General features: G+C 41.3%; 2 protein-coding genes across 28 annotated transcripts in view; both read left to right on the forward strand.

Annotated features, from left to right (window-relative positions):
- Window positions 1-5849, forward strand: part of MYOT (myotilin) — a 53373-nt gene extending 47524 nt beyond the window's left edge. For all 24 annotated transcript variants that reach the window (XM_080996281.1, XM_080996292.1, XM_080996301.1 and 21 more), the window contains 6 exons: window positions 342-391; window positions 1173-1305; window positions 2834-3041; window positions 3859-4024; window positions 4727-4860; window positions 5246-5849. In XM_080996281.1, coding sequence (XP_080852407.1) covers window positions 342-391; window positions 1173-1305; window positions 2834-3041; window positions 3859-4024; window positions 4727-4860; window positions 5246-5421 — 867 coding nt within the window. In that variant the 3' untranslated portion in view covers window positions 5422-5849. The remainder of the gene's footprint in view (window positions 1-341; window positions 392-1172; window positions 1306-2833; window positions 3042-3858; window positions 4025-4726; window positions 4861-5245) is intronic.
- A 5762-nt stretch (window positions 5850-11611) lies between these two features.
- The window catches only part of PKD2L2 (polycystin 2 like 2, transient receptor potential cation channel), a 30973-nt gene continuing 18923 nt past the window's right edge, over window positions 11612-23661 (forward strand). For 3 of the 4 annotated variants that reach the window (XR_013983214.1, XR_013983215.1, XM_080996313.1), the window contains exons 1-6: window positions 11612-12088; window positions 13074-13175; window positions 15798-15931; window positions 18894-19150; window positions 21830-22051; window positions 23013-23241. Coding sequence is in view for 2 of the 4 variants with exons in the window: in XM_080996313.1 (XP_080852439.1) it covers window positions 12037-12088; window positions 13074-13175; window positions 15798-15931; window positions 18894-19150; window positions 21830-22051; window positions 23013-23241 (996 nt within the window). In the remaining 2 variants the exon portion in view is untranslated. The remainder of the gene's footprint in view (window positions 12089-13073; window positions 13176-15797; window positions 15932-18893; window positions 19151-21829; window positions 22052-23012; window positions 23242-23661) is intronic. The other variant, XM_080996314.1, reaches the window with a different exon arrangement.

Consider the following 23661-nt stretch of genomic DNA (forward strand, 5'->3'; position numbering starts at 1 on the left):
AGGACACTGTGTCCCTAGCTCTCATTTCAGATACTCCAGTGGGATAATAGTCCCCCCACCCCACCCCACAACAAAGGTGACATGTTTGCCAAAATAGTTTGGACCAATGGAAAGAATTGTGTCATTCCTCTTGCGCATGACTCTGGCTCACATTTGTGACTGCTGATTATGATGACTTTAGGGGATCAGTTTCTTTTATAGTCTGCATTAGAAAGTGCTTGTGGTTTTAAATGAGCAGTTTGTTTCTCCAGAAAGATTTAAGCTGTAGGATGTTCAATTGAGAGTCCATCATATGTGTTCATGATTAAAGCAGTGATCATTACCTCTTCTGATTTTTGCAGCATCAGAACTTGGAAAGCACACGACTGCACGTTCCTTCAGCACAAGCAAGGTACATATTATGTGCACATTAACCTGCAAGGTGTATGCTAATGACATGAGATCTGATCCAAACTGCATACACTGGTTGTGTGAACTGTTACCGATAGTGGCCCTAGAGCAAGAGTAGCCAGCATAGTGCCCTTTGGATGTTCTTGGACTACAGCTCCCATCAGACCCAGCTAGCATGGCCAATAAAAAGGGATGATGGGAGCTGTAGTTGAGCAACATCTGAAGAGCACCACATTGGCTACCTTTCCCCATGGTTTGAGAGCCTTGGCCAAGAGAGTCGTTTGGAGTCCCTTAAAGGTATGAAAGCAAGTCAGGCATCCACATCATCTGGTCCAGCTGCTTGCCACATGTGGAAGGTCTGAAGTGGGAAGCCTGCTCATAATCATATGAAGTTGAATGCCCAATGGGGACAGAGTTTTTAAATCATACACTTCAGCGCATATAATTGATTCTAAGTTCGGGAAAACATGTATTATAAACAATGTAGTTCAGTCTTCCTGTAAGGGGAAACTGTGTAAGGCACAAGATACCACATTAAATACCATGAGGCCAAAGATGGGAGTCATCCTATGAAATATGCATGAGTTATTCTCTTCAACAGTCCTAGATAGTTTATTGCCATAATGAAACTGCAAAACTAGAAATATAATTTTGCCTCTTTGGAAACTATCCTCACCAGGCTATCGTGTAATGGAACTATTAACACATACTTACTGTGGGTGTGTAGGGGGAGAAAGATTATTATAGGAATACTTTATTGCCTTGTTGATGTGCCCTTTTAGGAGCAGGCCATCTTCAAGAGGGGAGAGGAATGAGCAAGGGTCAATCCAGGAGAAATTTTTTCAACCACGTTTTGTACAAGTGCCTGAAGACATAACAGTTGAAGAAGGAAGATTTTGCAGGATTGATTTCAAGGTAATGTATGATTTCAAGCCACTTTCAACACAGCTGTGCCTCCTAATAGATTTAAGCAGTGCTTTTTTTCGGGGGGGGGGGCGCAGGGGTATGCATACCCCTAAACATTTAATGAATCCTTGTACTTTTGTCCATTTACTGTATTTATTTTTCCCGATTTGAACTATAAAAAGGTGATTTTCTTGAGTCAAAATGAGAGTACCCCTAAATGTTTTTTTAGAAGGAAAAAAACCCACTGGATTTAAGAATTGCCTTGTTGGACCAGACCATGGTCCATTTTGTTCAGTGTTCTGTTTCCAGCTATGGTCAGTCCCATGGTTCCTAGAAGCTCACAAGTGGGGCACAGAGGTAGTATCCTTCTGTTTTTGTTTTCCCCAAACCTCTGAAGCTTTGGAGGTATATTGCCTCTGATCATGGAAACAGGATTAAACCTACATCCTCCATGAATTCACCAAATCTCTCTGTAAAAGCCATCTAAGTTGCCGGCCCCCACTGCATCTTCTACTAACATATTCTGAAAGTCAATTATGAAATTCCAGTAAGAGGAATTTAGGGTATGATTGGAAACCTTCCTGGGCTGCCTGATCAGCCACTGCCACAAGGCAAGGCATTTTTAAAGAAACATATTAACACTGCAAAAATGTGGAGCAGTGTATTTTCTGCAAACCGAGTGCATACTGTAGTTTGGTTTGTGCTGTGCCTAGTAATCTTCACAGAAATGAGAGTCTCGGCACAATTTTGCTAGTGTTCTTGTGACCTCCCCCCTGCACTGCCTTTTTTGTGCTTGCATGTTGACAAAATCTGATAATGGGCAGAAAAGTCTGAAGTTTTGCAGGCCACTGAGCATTGCCCCAGTTATCCCTTGTGACCTAGTTTTGTGTCATACAATTTCTTTCACACAGTCAATGTCACACCACTATGTGTTGTATGTATTTTTATAGCACAGACCCATTTTTTGAATAGAAATCACTCCTCGTCTTGTTTGTGTTATTTTGTTAAACTATGACATTTATATATGACAATACTAGACTCTTTTGTAGACCATGTGGTATGAACGTAGCTCTGTTTCTGCTTTACAGTCGTACCTTGGAAGTAAAACGGAATCCGTTCCGGAAGTCCGTTCAACTTCCAAAACGTTTGAAAACCAAAGTGCGGCTTCTGATTGGCTGCAGGAAGCTCCTGCAACCGATCAGAAGCTGCAGAAGCCCCATCGGACGTTCAGGTTCCAAAAGAACGTTTGCAAACCGGAACAGTCACTTCTGGGTTTGTGGTGTTCGGGAGCCGAAACGTCCAATTTCTAGGGCCTTTGACAACCAAGGTACGACTGGGTATGTTACAAAACTGCAACCCAGAATAACACGTACTACACAAATCAGTCACAATGTGTGCAGTGATTCTGCATATATAGAGTATCAAATGAACACACATTGATGTTCCCATGCAGACATGCCATTTGGCATGAATTATAGTACCACAATACCTTTATCTGACACTACCCCCTTGGTATCTGTTGTCTTTCCCCTTGTAGGTCAGCGGCCTCCCAACTCCAGATGTGGCATGGTACCTAAATGGAAGATTAGTTCACCCAGATGACTTCCATAAAATGATCGTATCTGAGAAAGGCTTCCACTCATTCATTTTTGAAGTCGTCAGGGTCTATGATGCTGGAACATGGGAGTGTGTGGCTTTCAACCGTGCTGGAGAAGCTTCCTTTACAGTAAAGCTAGATGTCATTGGTATGAGAGAGCTTTGTCTATTTGGAAACAATTTTTTGTTTCTTTACTTCAGCTGGTGCATTCTGTTACAAATATCCTTTCTTTATGTGCTCTTTGATAAGGGCTGTATCTAAAGAAATTTTCAGAATTTTAAATTATTGTGACATAAAGTCATACCTTGTGTGCATGACTTTCTAAAAATGAAATTTCTAAATGTTATCTACAGTGATGGGGTTTCTAATTCCACTGAAAGTGGGAATCCACTACTTAGTCTCAATATATGAGTTTGAGAGCTGTTCTTCTGCTCCTACTCTTTTGGGTACAGCACCAAATGAAGTGTATAGCCGGCATGGATGCACAGCCATCGATACTGAAATAAATAGGAAGACTAGGTTCATAAGCAGGGCTTCTGGATACGAAGTGAGTTCAGAATGGAACCACTGATGCAAGCATGTGTGTCAAAGATTGCACTGTCCAGGATATATCTTTCATTTGCAGCAAAAGAGGGAAACCCCAAGCAATTGAGGAGGGAAAGCTGGAAGCAAAGGGGTAGAAGAAACTGTTATATTAAATGTCAAGTCCTTCAGCAAGGGATTTCAAAATGCAGACTCCTAAGTCCTTAATTCTGTTGTATCCACTTTCTTTCTACTTTTCTGTTAGTTTCTGTATTTTTGAAATGACCAGATGAAGGACCTGATAGATTGAAATATGCTGGATTATAAATACATTTGGGATATTAAAAATGGCTTTGTTTTTATTTGCCTTCACTTTTAGTCTGTCATGGCTGTAAGATGTCATCTTTTGTCTTTTTTTTTTTTTAATCCAAACTTCTATCTAGCTCGAGAACATCGGAAAGCCCCAACATTCATCTTTAAACCTCAAAGCACAAGAGTTTATGAGGGGGATTCGGCCAGACTTGAATGCCAAGTGTCTGCTATCCCCCCACCACAAATATACTGGAAGAGAAATAATGAAATGGTACAATTCAATACAGACAGAATCAGGTGGGTATCTGTATCATGATGGGCCTCTCAGCTGTTCAGGAGTCAAGTTGAATCAAATACTGTTGGTGGGTCTAGTTTAATGGTTTATAAACTGATATGTGGTGTTTTTGGCTCCAAGCATTGGGAAAAAGGGAATTGCTGTGATTTTCAGCTTCATCACTCTTCTACAAAAAAAAGTGTTGTTCAGAAGACTGTATTATAGTCTGCAGTGTGGGAGAGCATTTTTGCTTTAAGCAATCTTGAGCTAGATGTGGACTAGATGTTGAATGTGGAGAAGGGGCCCTCCAAAGTGACTGCATAATGGGAATTTGCAAAATATTAGAAACTGTTAGGACTTGAAAAGTGGGAGGGGATCTGCAAGATGAGGACTTGCTTACATGGCCTGATACTACATTCAGCTCAAGGGCACTGCTGGACAGTCTCTATAGCGCCCCCTGGGTATGGTCTGAAGCTAAGTAGGCCTGCCCAGGATCTGGGTGGATGACCACTTGGAAAACACATTCATGCTGCTTTGAGTTCCATGATGGAAGAAAGGCAAAACATAAATATCAGCAAATTTATATATGCAGTTGAATACAGGTCTGTGTCTTAGAAATACCTGGCAATGCTTAACAAGAATGATTTTCATGAAGTATATTAGCCTTAAGGTAGGAGAGGGGACTGTAATCTTCATTTTTTTTTGTCATTTTTCTCTTTTCCTAGTATGTTTCATGATACCTCTGGGAAGGTTTGCTTGCTGATCCACAATGTAAATAAGAAAGATGCTGGTTGGTACACAGTATCTGCTGTCAACGAGGCAGGAGTGGCAACATGCCATGCCAGATTGGACGTGGCTAGTAAGTACTTCTTCATTTTTCTTCTTTTACATATGTGAATGTTGATGCTACACTCCCCCCCCCCCCAATAGGCCTGCACAGTTAGGTGAACCCAGGCCAATTGAAATGAGCATGTTTTAGTTAGGCCTAACTTTGCATACAGTTGGACTGAAGATGTGAAAGATGGAAGGTATTGATGCACCGAGTATATGAACATGTCTAATTGGCATGATTGCCTAAACTCCCTTTATGTGTCTTGCATGTAGCACAGATGATCATCCCTTTCGGTGTAGCAAGCTGAAATGGGGCGACTTACTTGATTGGTCTGTATCCCACTTTTCTCTCTCCCACTTTTTAAACAAAGTAATCTGAATTATTTCTCTTTGCTTTCTAAAATCTATTTCAGCTCACACATACAAGCCAGTTCCAAACCCTAAACCACTGAAGGTTCGACCAACTTTTAGCAAATACTTGGCACTCAATGGTAAAGGTCTAGATGTGAAACAAGCTTTCTTCCCGGATGAAGGAGAGTTTCAGCGTATGGCAGCACAGTCTGGACTCTATGAGAGCGATGAACTTTAACTGGCAACAGGGAAGAAACTTTCACTCCTGCAACAGACGTTTCTGAACAGCACATGCAATTAAGGGGTTATTGAGCTGATAAGCAAACATACCTAATATATTTTTATTTATTATTTAACTCCTGCTCTTAGTTCTGCTGTTGTGATTATACTAAGTCTGATTTTTATAAATGTGTGTGACTGTAGCAAGAAGGAGATCCAAATGTTTGTATTTTTAATTTTAAAGGCCAAGAAACAAGGCCAGTGGATGATCATGAAAGTGTAGATGGTTTGAATGCATCTAGATTCAGTCACAATATTTTTATTTGTACTGCTTTGTTAATACCATGCCCCATAGTATTATAATTTTCTGCTGCCTGGCTATTAAACATAACTTGAGTGCTTTTAATGAAAGTTTTATGTCTGATGCAAATAAAATTTTAAATATAAGACTTGTCATGTGCTTTATCCTTATAAGTTTTGTGAGTTGTTGTTGTTTTATTATTATGTGAGCTTTGGGTAATTCTCTATTACAGAAATTCTCAACAAAATTGTCATAAACAGTACTTGACTAAAGAAAATTGTCATTAGTATTTGGGTTAAAGCCAGACAAAGAAGAGAGTATAAAAATAAATCTGAAGGAACTGCACAACTACCGTCAGGCCATAAACAGTACAGTATGTTGAATATTTATTTAATTTGTATTCTGCATTTCCAAAAGCACCCAGGCTGGCAAATATCAAAATGTGAAACAGTGCAATTTAAAATAAAATAGAAAGAACATAAAAATAAAATAATATTTAAGATAAAGTAATATTTAAGATAAAATAATAATATAATAATATATTAAAAACATTAAAAAATTCAGCATTGCACATTCCATTTGCTCTTATGAACCAATATTTTGATGCTACATTTTGGGGTGTGTTGGCTGGTTTCACTGGCCTGGTTTTGCTGCAGTGCCATGCTGGGCTAAGTCATGGTTTGGCTTAGCATGTCCAAACCTGGGCTCATATTCTCCCTGGGGAAGAGCAAAGTTGCCATGGTCTCCTCTCTGGGTGCTCATGGATTTTAAGAATTAGTCCACTGGATAACAGAACCTCAGACATAAGGAAAGTAGACGATGGAAGAGTTTTCAACTCCCCCAGGGTGCTTTTTGAGAACCCCACTAGCTTCCCTTAAAAATGCTAAAATAGTTAACTAAAGTGCTGGATTCACTGTAATTAATGAGTTTTGACAGACTGAAGTAAAGTCAGCTTCCTGCAGATTGTGATAGCAAAGTGTAGGTGATTTAAAACCCTTGCATTCAGGCTATAATAATTAATAACTTGCAAGACCTTGAATGTACTGTTGCATGACACCTTCAGTCTCCAAGCTGTGGGGTTCCAGATGCTCATCCTTTTGGAAATGAGGCCCAGCAGAGACTGTGGTCTCTTTATGACATATGGTTTATTTACACAAAAACAACCTGAGCCTATGATGGAGGGGTTCACAGCACTCGAAGAGGGTCTTGCTTCTCCCATAGGTGCAGATTTGGATTCAAACAGACATCAAACATCCTGCACTTATCCTCTCTCCAGCTTGCTACCTTTACCAGACTGCAACCTTTTCCCTCCAGCTCACGTCCAAGCCAACTCTAAAGACTCTACTTCAGACTCTGGCTTTGTCTTCTAACTAACTCCCATTTGCCATTTGGCACAGAGCATCCTCTCTTTGGCATTCCTAATGGCTCATCAGCTTCCTTTTGTTCTGGCTTATATTTTAACATACTGGACCCAGGAATTTGGGGGAATTTGGTACCCACAAACTCCTAATGCTACAAATACCATGAGCTTTCAGAACCTTTTTTATTTTATGGATTGTGTGACGTGGTTTGTAAGAAACACTTGAAGTAGCATCATTCTGGGTACTCCCTAGGCTGAGCTGCTCTTAAATCCCCCTTCCGTGTGCTGAGTCATAGGTTCCTTGGAGTGGAATATCTCTAATATTTAACCATTAACATGAATAATAGGAATTTTTTTGTGAGATACACAGGCTGAGACTTTTAGGACTTTTCTCAAAGGCAACCATTTCATAATTGGGCCCTAGCAACATGGTTCTTGCAGCTCCATTCCATCTCTGCCCTCCCTCCATTGGTCAGCAATCTGCCCATGGAGCATACCCATAGGCAGTGTTGGGGTTCTTTTTGCTCCATTTTTTTTTTTTTAAAGAAATTTATTGGGTTTTACAATAGAAATGAACATAATAAACAATGTAACATATATCTTAACATAATTTCACATTTTCTTTGGACTTCCTCACATCTCCCGCTCCCACTTTCATCGTTATAACATTTTGTCAGCAATTTATTATCTTATTTACATTCTTATATCCCTTCTATGTTTCATAATCTTCTAGTTCTCAAAAAGAGTTATATTTTCACAATCTTACTTATTTTCTTAAAATCATCTAAATTTAGTGGTGCTCAGTTATTTTGCTCTAGCATCCTATTTAGCATTCACTCAAGTTACAATATTTTTGTAAATAATTCTTAAATTTCTTCCAATCCTCCTCAGTCCTCTCTTCTCCCAGGTCACGAATTCTGCCGGTCATCTCAGCCAGTTCCATGTAGTCTATCAGTTGCATCTGCCATTCTTCCAGTGTGGGTAGATCTTGAGTTTTCCAGTGCTTTGCGAGAAGTATCCTTGCTGCTGTTGTTGCATACATAAAAAATGTCTGGTCCTTCTTTACCACCCCTTGGCCGACAATACCCAAAAGGAAGGCCTCTGGTTTCTTAGTGAAGGTATATTTAAATACCTTTTTCAGTTCATTATAAATCATTTCCCAGAACGCCTTCACTTTAGGGCAAGTCCACCAGAGGTGGAAGAACGTTCCCTCACACTCTTTACATTTCCAACACTTATTGTCAGTCAGGTGGTAAATTTTTGCAAGTTTGACTGGGGTCATATACCATCTATAAATCATTTTCATTACATTTTCTTTCAAAGCGTTACATGCAGTAAATTTCAATCCAGTACTCCACAACCTTTCCCAGTCCTCAAACATGATATTATACCCAATGTCCTGTGCCCACCTTATCATAGCCGATTTAACCGTTTCATCTTGTGTATTCCATTTTAACAGCAAGTTATACATCCTTGAAAGTACCTTGGTCTTTGGTTCTAACAATTCTGTTTCTAGTTTCGATTTCTCCACCTGGAACCCTAGTTTCTTGTCATTTTTAAAAACTTCTTTAATCTGAGCATAATGTAACCAGTCTCGCACTTTATCCTTCATTTTCTCCAAACTCTGCAATTTCCAGTTGTCTCCATCTTTTTCTAGTATTTCCCAATATTTTGGCCATTTAGCCTCCATATTGGGTCTTTTTCGGGCCTTAACTTCCAAAGGTGAAAGCCACCTTGGGGTTTTATTTTCCAGCAAGTCTTTATATTTTGTCCAGACATTAAACAGTGATTTTCTGACAATATGGTTCTTAAAGGCCTTATTTGCTTTAACCTTGTCATACCATAAATATGCATGCCATCCAAAAGCATTGTTAAACCCTTCCAAATCTAACACATCAGTGTCTTCAAGAAGTAGCCAGTCTTTTAGCCAGCAGAACGCTGCGGCTTCATAATACAACTTTAAGTCTGGCAGGGCAAAGCCCCCTCTTTGTTTTGCATCAGTTAATATCTTAAACTTAATTCTGGGCTTTTTGCCCTGCCAGACAAACTTAGAAATATCTCTCTGCCACTTCTGAAAGCACTCCGTTTTGTCCAAAACCTGAAGTGTTTGAAATAAAAACAGCATCCTTGGCAATACATTCATCTTGATAGCAGCAATTCGGCCTAACAAAGAAAGTTTCAATTTTGACCAACTATCTAAGTCTCTCTTAATTTCTGTCCAGCATTTTTCATAGTTGTCCTTAAATAGACTTAGATTTTTTGCTGTTATGTTTACCCCTAGGTATTTTACTTTTTTAACCACATTAAGTTCCGTCTCATTCTGAAACCGTTCTGACTCTGTATCAGTCAAATTTTTTCCCAAAACCTTAGTTTTCTGTTTATTTAATTTAAATCCAGCCACCCGACCAAAGTCATTAATCAGTTGTAATACTCTTTTCGTACTAGGCTCTGGCTTCTGCAAGGTCAAAACCAGGTCATCTGCAAAAGCTTTTAATTTGTATTGTTTCTGTCCGACCTGCTTTTTGCTCCATTTTGGTCTCCTTACTCCTTTTTCTGTAGGGGTGGAAGACACAGCAGCTGCACTGAATTCTTTAGTTGCTCCATTGATGTCCACAGACAGGTCTCTTCTGGGCCTGGAGGCAATGAAAACCATCTTGTGTGAACCAAGAAGTGACATGCAGGAAATGAGATGCTTCTTTCTGCAGTTTTTATATACAGTATTTCTCTGTTCCCATCAAGAGTCTCTCAACATTCCATGCCACTGAATTAATGGGATGAGTTGGTTTGTTCCTGGTGGGGTGGAGGTAAGGAATCCACACAGATTTTTTCTGCCAATTATTTTGTACTTACCGGTATTTATACCTCGGGGTTAGTCTGTACCTGCCGTATTTCTCAGTATTCCGTGTGTTGGGTGTGGTTTTGGCTGCATAAGCATGAGCACAGGAAGACTCAATATAGAATATAGATAATAATTTATCATATATTGTATATTGCATGGCATACAACATAATCATAACACTATATAATCCATGAAAACACAAAGTACAATTCTAAAATTCTTTTGCAACCAATGCTTAAAGCAAAATAAGCCTGGTGAAAAGCATAAAAAGCTATACATTAAAACTAGCGAAAATAAAGATCGGTGTTACACATTAAAAGCCCAACCATCTAACAATTTACATTATACTGTGTGTTTTTAGTTTTAAAAGTGTAAAGTGGGATTATACATCCAATAAATAATGTATGACAATTCAAAAATAGTGAAAAAGTTCATGCAGGTTCTGTGTGCGCCTGTTTAGTATCAGGGTGCCTCAGTCATTGTGTTTGTGTGTCTAACTAGAGCATCTTTGAAGCACAGAAGCAATGTGCTGGAAAAAGTGGAGTGACAAAATGGATATGCTGTCCAGTGACTTTGTTCCACACAAATTCATATAGGCAAGAGAAATATGCTTTGGGTTTCTATAGGGCAGATTTCCACATTTTAAAAATCTGTCATTGCAGATCGGGCCAACTAAACTCAGGAATCCAGGTGCATGAAGAAATATCTGACATGAGGTTGGAAACTAGTTTCAGACTTCATGGGTATGCAAAGCCCTGATGGAAAACGGCAATTGTAGTAGGATGCTGTGACTCAGATATTTATTTCTGATTTATGACTGTTCACAGGGATGCTTGGGACATTCCATCTGGAGATATTTTCAAACGCCTAATCCTTTCCCACCTGATCTTACTTATGAACTTGGTCTATTAAAGTTATTTCTGTCTTCAATAAGAAGTGGTTTCTGAATATTTAAAAACCCAAAATTACAGAGAGAAGACAGGAATCAGCAAGAAAGCAGATGATGCATATTATTATACTTTATAAAGATAATACTATAATATTTTAGAGTTCAATGGCATGATTTGAAACATCCACATCAATTAACCTCCCAATATTACTGGCAGAATGAAGCTCTTCCAAATTCAGAACTTTCCAGACAGGCTGATTAAACATAGTATGCCTTCAAATAATAGTTGCTGGGAATCACAAGTGTGGAATGTGTTGTTGCGTTCATGTCTTACTTTGTGACCTTCTCACAGAGATATTGTTGGCCACTATGAGAACAGGATGCTGGACAATGACAGGGTTTTCAACCCATAAGAAGATCCAGCAGACCTCTTTTTATACAGTATTATTAAAGCAGGCTTGGGCTTCTGTAATTTTATATGGAGAAGAGGGGATTTTGGCAGGTGGAGCTGCTGGTTTTAGATGTGACCAGCTCCACTTTGTAAATCCACACAATTCCCAAGGCTGTAACCTTAATTTATGCCTTCTTCCTCGAAGGAGTCCCATTCAGCAACATGAGGCTGACTTCCGAGCACCTGATATGCAAAAAGGTAGAAGGAGCCTCCGCCACCTGTGCACTTGGCGAGCTATCCTAACTGCAAAATGAAGTTTATACCGAATGTTATATTTGAGAGCCAATGCGGACCTGGGAAAAACCAGTGTTGAAATCCCCACTTGGGCATGAAGCTCACTGGGTGACCTTGAGCCAGTCACTAACCTACCTCACAGGGTTGTAGTGTGGATTAAATGGGGAGGGGGGAGCAATCCAGTCACAGAGCAATCCCGCTCAGAAATATGCGTCATATTTTTCCATGGGCTTACTCTTACTCTCAGGTAAACCATACAGGGTGGCAGGCTTATTTCCCCACGGGAGTGATGGGTTAAGGGGGTAGCATTAGTATGTATGCGTCCCCAGCTGTAATCCATCTTTGTGGGGCGGAACTTGTTGTGGGAGCCGGCCTGCCCGACGGGGCACCTTGGCGGGGTAAACCGAAGGCGCGTCCCGTGGGGCGAAGCAGCCTCTACCCCGCCAGGGCAGCCGGCGGCGGCCCGTTCGTTACTTCGAACCCGGCGCGGGGCGGGGGCGAGGGCGAGGCAAGCGCCCCGCGCAGGGAAGCGGCTCCTCTTCTCCCTCCCTAGAGTCGCCATGGCTGTGTCCACCCAGGACTCGTCCGTCCTAGAGCGGCGAAGCAGTTTCGGTGAGTAGTAATGGCTGCTGGGGCGGAAAGCGCAACTGTCGGGGAGAGGGCCGAACTAGGCCTCTGGTCGCTGGCTCAGCGCCTTGGCTGCTGGTGTCTCCCTACATTGCCTCTAGTCAGGGCCACAGCCCGCCCAGTCTTTAGCTTCAGGGCGACAGTGCCATTCCCACTACTTCCTATTCCCTGCCGAATGATAATACAGTACTTATTCTTCTTATGATGGAAGGCTTGGAAGAGGGAGGAGGAGACGCCTCCCAAGCTAGGCCTGAGGACCCGGAGTAAAAAGAAAAATAAACCAGATATGCCGCTGCTGTTCAAACGTAGATACCACTTCGACGACGCCAACCCCCCACCCCAAACTATTTCCCCCCAGTCCCATTGCTGGCAACGTGACTTGACAAGGTGTCCGCATATCCTCCATCCCCACACAATCAAATTCATACATTTTGTATGAGGAATTTAAGGAAACAAGTACGTAGAGACTAGTTGGATTACACCAAATGGCATTTGGTTCCTAGCAGGAATAGCCAGGCAGATGCTACTGGCAATTCAGAAGCAGGGCATTGCAGGCGCTCCTGTTTAACTCAGTGAGGCTTTCTCCTGGGAAAGTGCAGCTAGGCTTGCCATGCATTTTAAAGTACATGATTCCCCTCAAATAATTCTGGGAACTGTAGTTTGTTAAGGGTGCTAGGCACTGCAGCTCTGCGCAAGGTAAACTACAGTTTCTAGGATTCGGGGGTGGGGGGTGTATTTTAAATGTATGGCACATAGATAGCCTTACTTGAATTCAGCGCTATCAGAAGCTAGTTGACACATTTAAGTTTACATCTGTCTTTTACCACAGTCTACAGATAATTGAATATTTAGTTTTCTTGCAACGTAGAAGCGTGCTTTTGTTTAGTTAGGTTTGATCATTCATACCCAAACTTTTAATTAGTTTTTGACATTTTCTTTGTGTTCTTTCTGAAAACTTCATATTTTATAGGGAGTATTAAACCTCGACTGACTCATAGCAGAGAACTTGAAATGAGAACTACCTTTCAAGAGCTACTGATTTACATAATTTTCCTTACAGATCTATGTATATGTAAGTCCATGGGGAAAAGGGGATTGTTGACATGCAAATGCTGCTCTCCCCCTCCCCCCCCGAAAACATTTCATGAGGTGCAAATAATGAATTACTTGGTTTGCAAGCCTATGCAACTTGAAAATGGTATAAATGTAGGGTGGGGTGGGGAACCTTAGGCCCGGGAGCTGAAGGGGCTCCTCAAAGCTTCTCTACCCAGCCCTGGGAACTCTGTCCAGACTATAGTCCTCACTGGATGAGTTTCACAACCTACTTGAACTGTTCTTGAACTGTGTCTTTTAAGTGTGATAATGCCTCTTGTTTGCCTAGGACGATGATGGAGCTGTGGATGTGAGTGGTGGTGGTGTAGAAACCTCTATTGTGTAGCTGGAATTTAGCCTATTGTACAACATCACATCTGTTGCTCTGCCCCTATTTGTTTTTGGTCCAACCTAACACTGACATTTGACCCCTGGATGGTTGCCCATAGCCTAACTCATAAACATGCAAAATAACCCTCCTGTTGAGGGGATGCTAATCAAATTTGCAGATGATACCAAACTGGGAGGGGTAGCCAATCCTGCTGAGGACAGAACCAGGATTCAATATGAGCTTAAAAGATTGGAGAACAGGGCCAAAACTAACAAAATGAAGCTCACTAGAGACAAATGTAAGGTTCCACCTGTACACTTAGGCAGGAATAGCCAGCTGCACAAATAGAAGATGGGGGACACCTGGCTTCTCAGTAGTACATGTGAAAAGGATACAGTGGTACCTCGGGTTACAGACGCTTCAGATTACATATGCTTCAGGTTACAGACTCCGCTAACCCAGAAATATTACCTCGGGTGAAGAACTTTACCTCAGGATGAGAACAGAAATCGCACGGTGGCGGCGCAGCAGGAAGCCCTATTAGCTAAAGTGGTGCTTCAGGTTAAGAACTGTTTCAGGTTAAGAACAGACCTCCAGAACGAATTAAGTTCTTAACCGGAGGTACCACTGTATAGAGATCTAGTAGACCAGAAGCTTAACATGAGTCGATAGTGTGATACAGCAACAGAACATCACTAGTGCTATTCTAGGCTGCATCAGCAGAAGTATAGTGTCCCTATCAAGGAAAAAAATAGTCCTGCTCTATTCTGCCTTTGTCAGACCATACCTGGAGTACAGTGGTACCTCGAGTTACAAACGCCTCAGGTTACAAACGCTTCAGGTTACAAATTCCGCTAACAAATTCCAAGGAAGAGTTTCCTTGAGTTGAGAACTTTGCCCCAGGATGAGAATGGAAATCATGTGCCGGCGGCGCAGCAGCAGCAAGAGGCCCCATTAGTGAAAGGATGCCTCTAGTTAAGACCAGTTTCAGGTTAAGAACGGACCTCCAGAACAAGTTAAGTTCATAACTAGAGGTACCACTGTACTGTGTCCAGTTCTGGGCACCACAGTCTAAGATGGATATTGACAAGCTGGAGTATATGCAGAGGAGGGTCACCAAGATGATCAAGGGTCTGGAAACTAAGTCTTGTGAGGAACAGTTAAGGGAATTGGGTATGTTTAGCCTGGTAAAGAGGAGACTTAGAGGAGATATCTATCTTCAAGTATCTAAAGGGTGTCACATGGAGGATGGAGCAAGCTTGTTTTCTCCTGCTCCAGAGACTAGGACCCGAACCAAGGGATTGAAGTTACAAGAGGAGATTCCAACTAAACACCAGGAATAACTTCCTGATAGTAAGAGCTGTTCAACTGTGGAACAGACTCCCTTGGAAGGCGGTGGACTCTCCTTCCCTGGAGTTTTTTAAGCAGAGCTAGGATAACCATCTATCATGTATGATCTAGTTGAGATTCCTGCATTGTAGGGGGTTGGACTAGATGACCCTCGGGGTCCCTTTCAACTCTACAATTCATGATTCTCTGTAGAACACTGCATTGCAAGAGCTGCATATTTTCCATATACTGTATTTTTCCGTGTATTAGATGAGGTTTTTTTAACTCAAAAATTATATAAAAAAACTGAGGTCGGCCTATACACGGATAGTGGCATGGGGGGGGGGGGGAGCTGCGCACTGCCAGCCAGCTGGTTGGGGGTGGGTGCAACTCGCCTTCATGCCGCTGTGGGAGGAGAGCGTTTCCTGCAGCAGCGTGGAAGGGAAGCTGTGCACCTGCCAGCCATCTGGTTGGTGGACACACAACTCTCCCCCATGCTGCTGCGGAGGCGCGCGCTCTAGGGAGCGTTCCACAGCAGCTGGGGGAACTGCGCAGCCAGCTGGTTGGCAGGTCTGTGCTCTAGGGAGCGTTTCCGCCACAGTGGCGTGGGGGGAGTAGCTACCCACTTTGCCAACCCCCAGCAACTGCGTGTAATTCCCCCTTAAAAATGCTCAACAAGTTTGGGCCACTCCCCCCATTTTCTTTAAATTTAGTCCCCCAAAATAGTGTTATACATGGGGGCATCTTATACACAGAAAAATACAGTAACTAAGGTGATAACTGCCTATTTGATCTTTCTATTACTATTACTATTACTAAGACTCCAGTATTTTTGTTTTGGGGTCCTGCTAATAAACATTAGGTGTTTGATGTTTGCTAATTTGAGTGTCTTCCCATTTCTCTTTGTTGCTTAGGATTTTATCCTGATTTCTTTCTTTTTAGTGACATTTGGAATGGTGAGCACAGATATGTATTATCTGAACAAAGTTATGGCAGATCTCTTTCTAGAAACCCCTCTGTCAGATACAGATCGTACAGACTTCAAGTCTATGAGCAGCATTGCTGACTTTTGGCAGGTAAAGATTGTTGTTTTTTAAATGAGAAAAACATAACTTGTGAATAATAATAATAATAAACCTGATTTTTGGCACAGAACTATGTTAGTGTAGACACATGGTTTCTGTAATCTGCTACTGTCCTATCACCACTAGACTGTTTCACACTAAAAAGTTAAGGGTAGGTTTGGGTACCCTCAGAAACCTGCCTGGGAAAGAGTTTGGGGAAAATACATCAAGAGATATGTAGTGGTAAAGTTGGGGACTTGACTTTTTAATTTTTTTGGCATTAAGTCCTGCCAGGTAGTAGAACTTAAATGACTTACTTACTCTACTTTTTATCTTGCTGTCATCACAATTTGTTGCTATCTGGGATTAACACCATATTTTACCTTGGCGCAGTGATAATCAGTTTTGGATTACTTTATATTTATGTAGTACTTTTCCTAAGTGTTCCAAGCACTTAGTGTATACAAATGTATACTATGTTAGTAATCCTTACAACAGCCCTGTACAGTGGTACCTCTGGTTATGAACTTAATTCGTTCCGGAAGTGCGCTCTTAAGCTGAAACCGTTCTTATCCTGAGGCGTGCTTTCGCTAATGGGGCCTCCTGCTGTGCACATGTGCTAAAGATGCGTGATTTCCGTTCACATCCTGGGGCAAAGTTCACAACCAGGAGCAGCTACTTCCGGGTTAGCGGAGCTCGTAACCTGAAGCATTCGTAACCAGAAGTATCACTGTAATATAAAACCTTGTGATATGTTGTATGCAAATGGGGTGACTACATGGGAAGAGGTGTTCAAACCTTACACCTGCTTTTTGGATAGCTGCCACATGCTCATTTATTATTATCATTATTTATTAAATTTATATGCTGCCCTGTACCTTTAAGGCAGTTTACAACATAAAATTACAATAAAAAATAAATAATAATAATAATAATAATAATAAAGACAACCCAATAATCCCCCCTTCCACAACACATTTAAAGGGCATTAGATGTAAATTAGCCAAAGGCCTGGTTAAAGAGGAACTCTTTTTCCTGGCATGTAAAGGTGTATAATGAAGGCGCCAGCCAAACCTCATTGGGGAGAGTATTCCACAAATGGAGAGCCACTGTGGAAAAGGTCCATTATCATGTTGTCACCCTCCAGACGTCTTGTGGAGGAGGCACACAAAGAAGGGCCTAAGACGAAATGATTTCAGGGTCTTGGTAGGTTCATATGGAGAGAGGTGGTCCTTGAGTTATTGCGGACCTGAGCCATTTAAGGTTTTATAGGTCTAAACCAGCACTTTAAATTAGGCCCGGTAACTAATTGGTAATCAGTTCAGTCAGACCAGGATTGCTGTAATATGCTCAAACTGTTTTGCCCCAATAAGCAGCCTGGCCGCTGAAGTTTTTGAACCGTCTTCAGAGGCAGCTCTACATATAATGTGCTGCTCCATCCTTATGAACTTACCTAACCTAGAGGTTACCACAGCATAGACAACTGTAGTTAAGCTGTCCCTGTCGGGATAAGGGCACAGCTGAGGCACCAGCTGAAGCTGATGTCACGTGATAAAGTGCTTTACAACAGCCTTCACCTGAGGTCTGTAATGCTTATGTCTGGTGCTGAGATGAATCTGGTGTCATTAATTTCAGTGAAGAAAGATGCAATTTAAGTAATCAGTAATATGTTATTGTTTCACAGTTTGTTATAGTTTAGAGTTTACTGTAGATAACAAAAAGATGCTGAACACAACCCAACAGCTGCTGTGCAAATGCAGGGCCTCTGGTTTTACATAAATCTATGCATGAACAGAAGGGAACGCGGGTGGCGCTGTGGGTTAAACCACAGAGCCTAGGACTTGCCGATCAGAAGGTCGGCGGTTCGAATCCCCATGACAGGGTGAGCTCCCATTGCTCGGTTCCTGCTCCTGCCAACCTAGCAGTTCAAAAGCACGTCAAAGTGCAAGTAGATAAATAGGTACCGCTCCAGTGGGAAGGTGAACTGCGTTTCCGTGCACTGCTCTGGTTCGCCAGAAGCGGCTTAGTCATGCTGGCCACATGACCCAAAAGCTGCATGCCGGCTCCCTCGGCCAATATAGTGAGATGAGCACCGCACCCCAGAGTCGGTCACAACTAGACCTAATGGTCAGGGGTCCCTTTATGCACAAACAGAACATTATTGATGTGTTCTGTGTGCATGAGGCACATCCTTTAACAGAAGACATCAAGAGGTGTCTGCATTTATAGTATTTTAGACCATCACCAGTGTTTTTAGTGGAATTCAGTGTGCCATTATAAAGAATTAATATTGAAGGACCTATGGCCTTGTTTGCGCATTACGTAGAATCATGAGTTGTTTCACTTCCAACAAACCATGATCTGTAGGCAAGATTTGTTATTTGCTTATGTAAAGGGCTGTCCAAGGCATTTTGCAAAGGACAAAGACTCCCCTCCCCAAGCCCTTTACATGTACAGAAGCTGTGTGGAACACTCGGCTCTTGATTTCCAACAGGGAAGAATAACCAGAAGGCTCAGGAGAAATGGTTGGGGCAGCAGGTGCTTTCTGTGATGATTGCCTCATTTTGCCTAACAGTTTGGTTGAACAAAACAAACCTTGACACCTGGTTTCATACATAATAGTAAGCTGAGGATCTTGGTTTATTTCTTCAGTGTTCTAGCAAGGAGGACCAAAGCAGCTCAGATTGGCACATTCACAGTAAACTATTAACTGTGATTGACCAGGATAGGTGAAGTGCTCCTAACCCTCTTAATCTGCCAAGTGAAATCAATTGGTTGTTTTTTATAGTAGTACAAATAAGATGTAAAAAACAAACAAAATAGATAAACAAACATTTTATAAGGCCATTGTGCCTCCTAGATTCCCAGGTGTAACAACGGGTTTTCAAATAATACTTGATTCCAAGTAAACGAGTTTCAGATGATGAATTTCTTCTGGTAAAAGTTTATTTTCTGCTTATTTCATGCAATGTAGTTTATAGAAGGACCACTTCTGGATGGCCTTGATTGGGGCACTTCGTACAACAACGATTCCACACCCAATGAAAGAAACACCACACTTATCTACTATGAGAATTTACTGTTAGGAGTACCTCGAATTCGACAACTAAAAGTCCGTAACAACACATGTTCTATCTATCCCTCTTTCCGGGCATTTATGAAAGAATGTTATGGTAAATATCAGTATTTACATGAGGATAGACAATCATTTGGCTTTAAGAATGCCTCTGAGTAAGTATCGTGACATTTTATTTTCCTTGCTCCTTCTGACTGTATCTGAACATACTGTACACATACTTTAGCAAAATAAGTTTAATAGTGGGATTTGGCTTCCTTAGGGAGCACTGAGAAATTTTGTTATTAATGCATTTGTACTGTAAATAAATGAAACAAAATGTGCCAAGGGGCTCAAGTAGTGGCACCCTGCTGATTTGCACCTACATCAGCTTGTCCCATATAAGGGTGAATCAAACGCTGCCTTAGTTTAGACAATAGTTGCACGAGCCTTGTGCCTGTGCTGCCCCTTCCCTCCTTCAGTACTTCTAGATTGGAATTTATTGTGGAACTGGTGTTGCTCATTGTTTTTGCATGGTTCACACAACATCATAATAAAAATGCCAGTCCATGTTCCCCCCTTCCCTTCATCTGAATTTCCCCTTACGGTGGAAACTCTCAAGTAAAAAGGAGCCAGTATGCACCTACAGTCACTGCTGGTATGGAACGCATTAGCACATATTTTTGGCAGGTAGTTTGTCATATGCGGTCCCCTACTTCTGTTTGCTTCTCATTCAAGTACAATCTAGCCTTTTTGCTTCTGGTGGCCACAATGATGTGACTGTGACTGTTTCCACCAATTGCTGCATGCAGAAGGCATGTTCACAGTTCATATATCAGAGACCTCTATATTAAAAATAAAATTTGGCTCATGAGGAGTTCTGCTAAATCTTTTAACCAGCTGTTCGCCACATGAGTAAGAAGCTAGAGTGGGAGGATCATGGGGCCCCATGGCCGCTAATGGGTGTGTGTGGCTCTTATGGAAACCCTGCCAACCAGCGCAAAGAATGGCCATAGCTATTGCAAATTGATGAGACCAACCTGGGCCCAACTTGCTTTTAAAAAAGGACAATGTTGTGTTAATCTTTCTACAAGTTGTCCAGGAACAAACATTAACCTCAGTGACCTAGAATTTCATGGTTCCTGCCTAGATCCCTTAAATATAATTGTTTCAGTGGTACCATATTAGTATTAAAGCTTCCAGGCTAAGATGATAATAAAGGAAAAAGAAAGCAAGAGAATGCATGACACCTGAATACAGCCACATCAGATTGATTTTTTGGTGTGTGTGCTAGTTTCATTCCCCCCACCTATAACCCACCATTTTGCCCATGGTGAAACATACTAGTTATGGTTCTTTGTATGTTCTTCCTGCGGTTTTGTTTTGGTTTTTTAAGAGGAAGGTATGCGTGTGCACAGATACAGAAATAACTGCATGCATGTCTAGAATGGAAACGAGCTGTAGACGGTGAGGGAGGAGTGACTGAGAGGAAGGAGAAAACAAAATTACAGATACATTCCATCAACTTCCACCTATTAGTGTGGATAGCAACCAACAGAATAATTGCATATTAAGACTGAAAAAAGGGGAATGTATGGAAACTAATCTGCGAGTTGCACTCACAAGAAAATTAGGTCTGTGTGAGTCCCTTGCTTCTCAGTGTACCAGGATTGAAGACTCCCTGGATTTATTAATCATGATTTTCAGTTACATCAAAGTCAGGAAAGTATGGTTACCAGGGCTGAAACAAACTTAAGATTTGAAACAAACTTTGAACCATGGTTTCATAGACTGGTTTATTCCAGTACTGGTAAACATAGTTTAGTTTTACCCAGAGTAGATGCATTGAAATTAATGGACCTAACTTAGTAATGTTCATTAATTTCAGTGGGTCTACTTTGAGTAAAACTTAGTTGAATGCCACCCCAGTTTCTGAAGATTTATTTTAAATTACCCCAGATAATAGATATTTGTTTTATGTTTTTAAAATGTTTGCTAAAGAACCTTTGTTAATATTATTTGTAAAATTGTTTTGGTATTGTCTTAGGTTGCCACTCATTTCGGGCATATAAATTGATAGGTGAGGTATTCATTTATTTAACAACACGGTATAGTTCCTGTGCACTGTGGGATGACTATAGGATTTAACACAATATTATTGCTCTGCATCCCCTGCCACACATTCATAGGCATATGTGCAGTTAGCCCAACAGGCTGTTATGGGAAATGGCAAGCCTCTACACAGCTTCCATTTTCCAACGCAGCCCTTCCATGCTTCTTGACCATACCATCTTGGTGCACTGTCTGTATGTACAACTGGAGTTGTGCTTTTACCTTTAAACCACATTCAAGCACATTGTTTACTTCAAGGAATTCTGCAGCTTACCCCTCACAGAGTTAGAATTTTTAGCAACTCTTAACAAACTACAGTGTCCAGATTTTTTTGAGAATGTGCTTTGTACTATATACACAGCCCACAAAAAAAGTAGTACTATATACCAAAGTAGACAAGATGTCATCCATGGAATTTTGCATTCATGTGATTGAATTTTTAAAAGTAAATAGCAGGATGGGTTAGGGGGTGGGACCATCTGGATTGGGAGCCTGGTGAGAAGGGGAACTTTAACCCTTCACTCCCCTTGCCCTGATCTAGATGATCTAGATGGGGGTGGGAGAAAACTGGTACGAATGAGATTTTTGTTTCCACTGTGAATAGCAGGTGTGCAGTGTTCAATTAACTATTTCTGTTAAAAAGGCACTGGAAAGCTAAGAGTGATTGAATAAATCCTTGGGGAGTAAATGGGGGGGAATGCTTTCTGTAAACTGAAGTGCCTCAATTCCCTTCTTTCCTACAGGTGGCATTATTCCACTTCTAAATCACTCTCCCCATGGCATTGGGGCCTTATTGGGCTATACAGTAGTGGAGGATTTATGTTCACCTTGCCCAAGTCAAAGGCAGAAAGTGCAGCAAAACTTGCTTTCCTCAAGAAGCATAACTGGATCACCAGAGGAACAAGGGTTATCTTCATTGACTTTTCAATGTATAATGCCAATGTAAACCTCTTCTGTGTGGTCAGGTGAGCTCTTCTGTTTGCTGTTTTTAAAATTCAGTTTTCAACATAAAGTAGTCACATTACCAGTCCTGTTGCTAAAGTACGGTAATAATGGCATGCTCTACTCTGTTGCTGAATGGACGAATCTCACCCTGTGCAGGCTACTTAAAATTGTACATCTACTGCGCAAATCAAATCCTTCTTTCCACTCCTTCCAGTTGCTGCTGGTTTAGCATACAAACTCTTCTAGCCCTTGACTTTTGCTTTGCCTTTTCAGGCATTAAATCTAGGGTGCCGCCACTGCATGGACTGTATCTCATTTCATTTCCTAAAAGTTCCACTAATGCCAGAGTTTGAAATCTTGACTGAATGCTATAGAGCAGCAGCTTTTTTTTGGATCCACAAAACAAAACATGTTCAAAACTTGTCAAGAAACAAAACCTTCATTATATCTAGAGCAGAAGTGGCTAGCTTTTCTTGGTTCAATAGCTACTTACATCCTTAGACAGTTCTCTAGGTGCATGCTAGTGATGATTGTGACCAAAAATGGGTATGTACATCCTATACTCACACAAGCACAGAATGCATGTGTGCACGCTCACATAGGTACAGAGCCCTTGCTGATCTACTGAGGAATGGAGTTATTGCACCTTCCCTGCTCATCAAATGAAGTGGAAGGGTGTGATATGCATCTTCAACAGGGCACTGGCCTGGGCCGAGGGGTTTAAATCTCTTGGCCCACTGCAGTGCATGCCTGTTTATATTTTTTATTCCTTTGCCACCACTACCAAAATCTGTGGGGTCTTGGGGGCCAGAAAAACTTGCTTAAGGGACTACATCAGCCCCCCAAGCCAGAGGTTAGCTACAACTGATCGAGAGGTAATAATAGTGCAGGGGCCTTTGAAATTACCCCAGGTGAGCTTTGTAGTTTGGAATCAGTCTTATGTGTTACCGGATAGCATCCTCCTTTACTTTCATTTCACAGGCTCATTGTGGAATTTCCTGCAACAGGTGGTGCAATCCCCTCCTGGCAGTTCCACTCTGTAAAGCTGCTCAGATATGTCAGCTATTACGATTATTTCCTGGCCTCTTGTGAAGTCATTTTTTGTCTTTTCATCTTCACTTTCACCATCCAAGAAGTTTTAAAATTAAAGAAACAGAAAAAGGACTATTTTAGAGATGCCTGGAACTGGCTGGATGTGTTATTGCTCCTGGTAAGTCTCAGAAATTACAAAAAAGGAATTATGACAGAAACCATATTGCGTTGTAGGGACAGAATGCCTTCCATATTGCCACTATAGAGAGAGCTGGGAATACTGGGAAGAGGGGTAGATGTTCCTTGGGTAAGGAACATTCACAGCTTCAAATTTAGTATGTTTCTGCCCTGGAGAAACATGGCAGTTAACTGTGTTTTATACATGGCAATTCTTTTCTGAAAACCAGGCCAAAGCAGTCAAAATGCAAGGCTCACGATCAATGTGTGAATTCAGTGTTGTCTGGCCGTCCACAACTTAGCTTGTATATGATTAACAGTAAGCATACCGGTAATCAGAATAATTTTGATTCCCTGCTTTCCTTAAAGTGCTTGAAAAAGTTATTAGTGTTTTATTTTTCCACAATTCCACAATAAGAAC

Source organism: Podarcis pityusensis (assembly GCF_964106645.2).
Source record: "Podarcis pityusensis genome assembly, chromosome: 2".
NCBI classification, from domain to species: Eukaryota; Metazoa; Chordata; class Lepidosauria; order Squamata; family Lacertidae; genus Podarcis; species Podarcis pityusensis.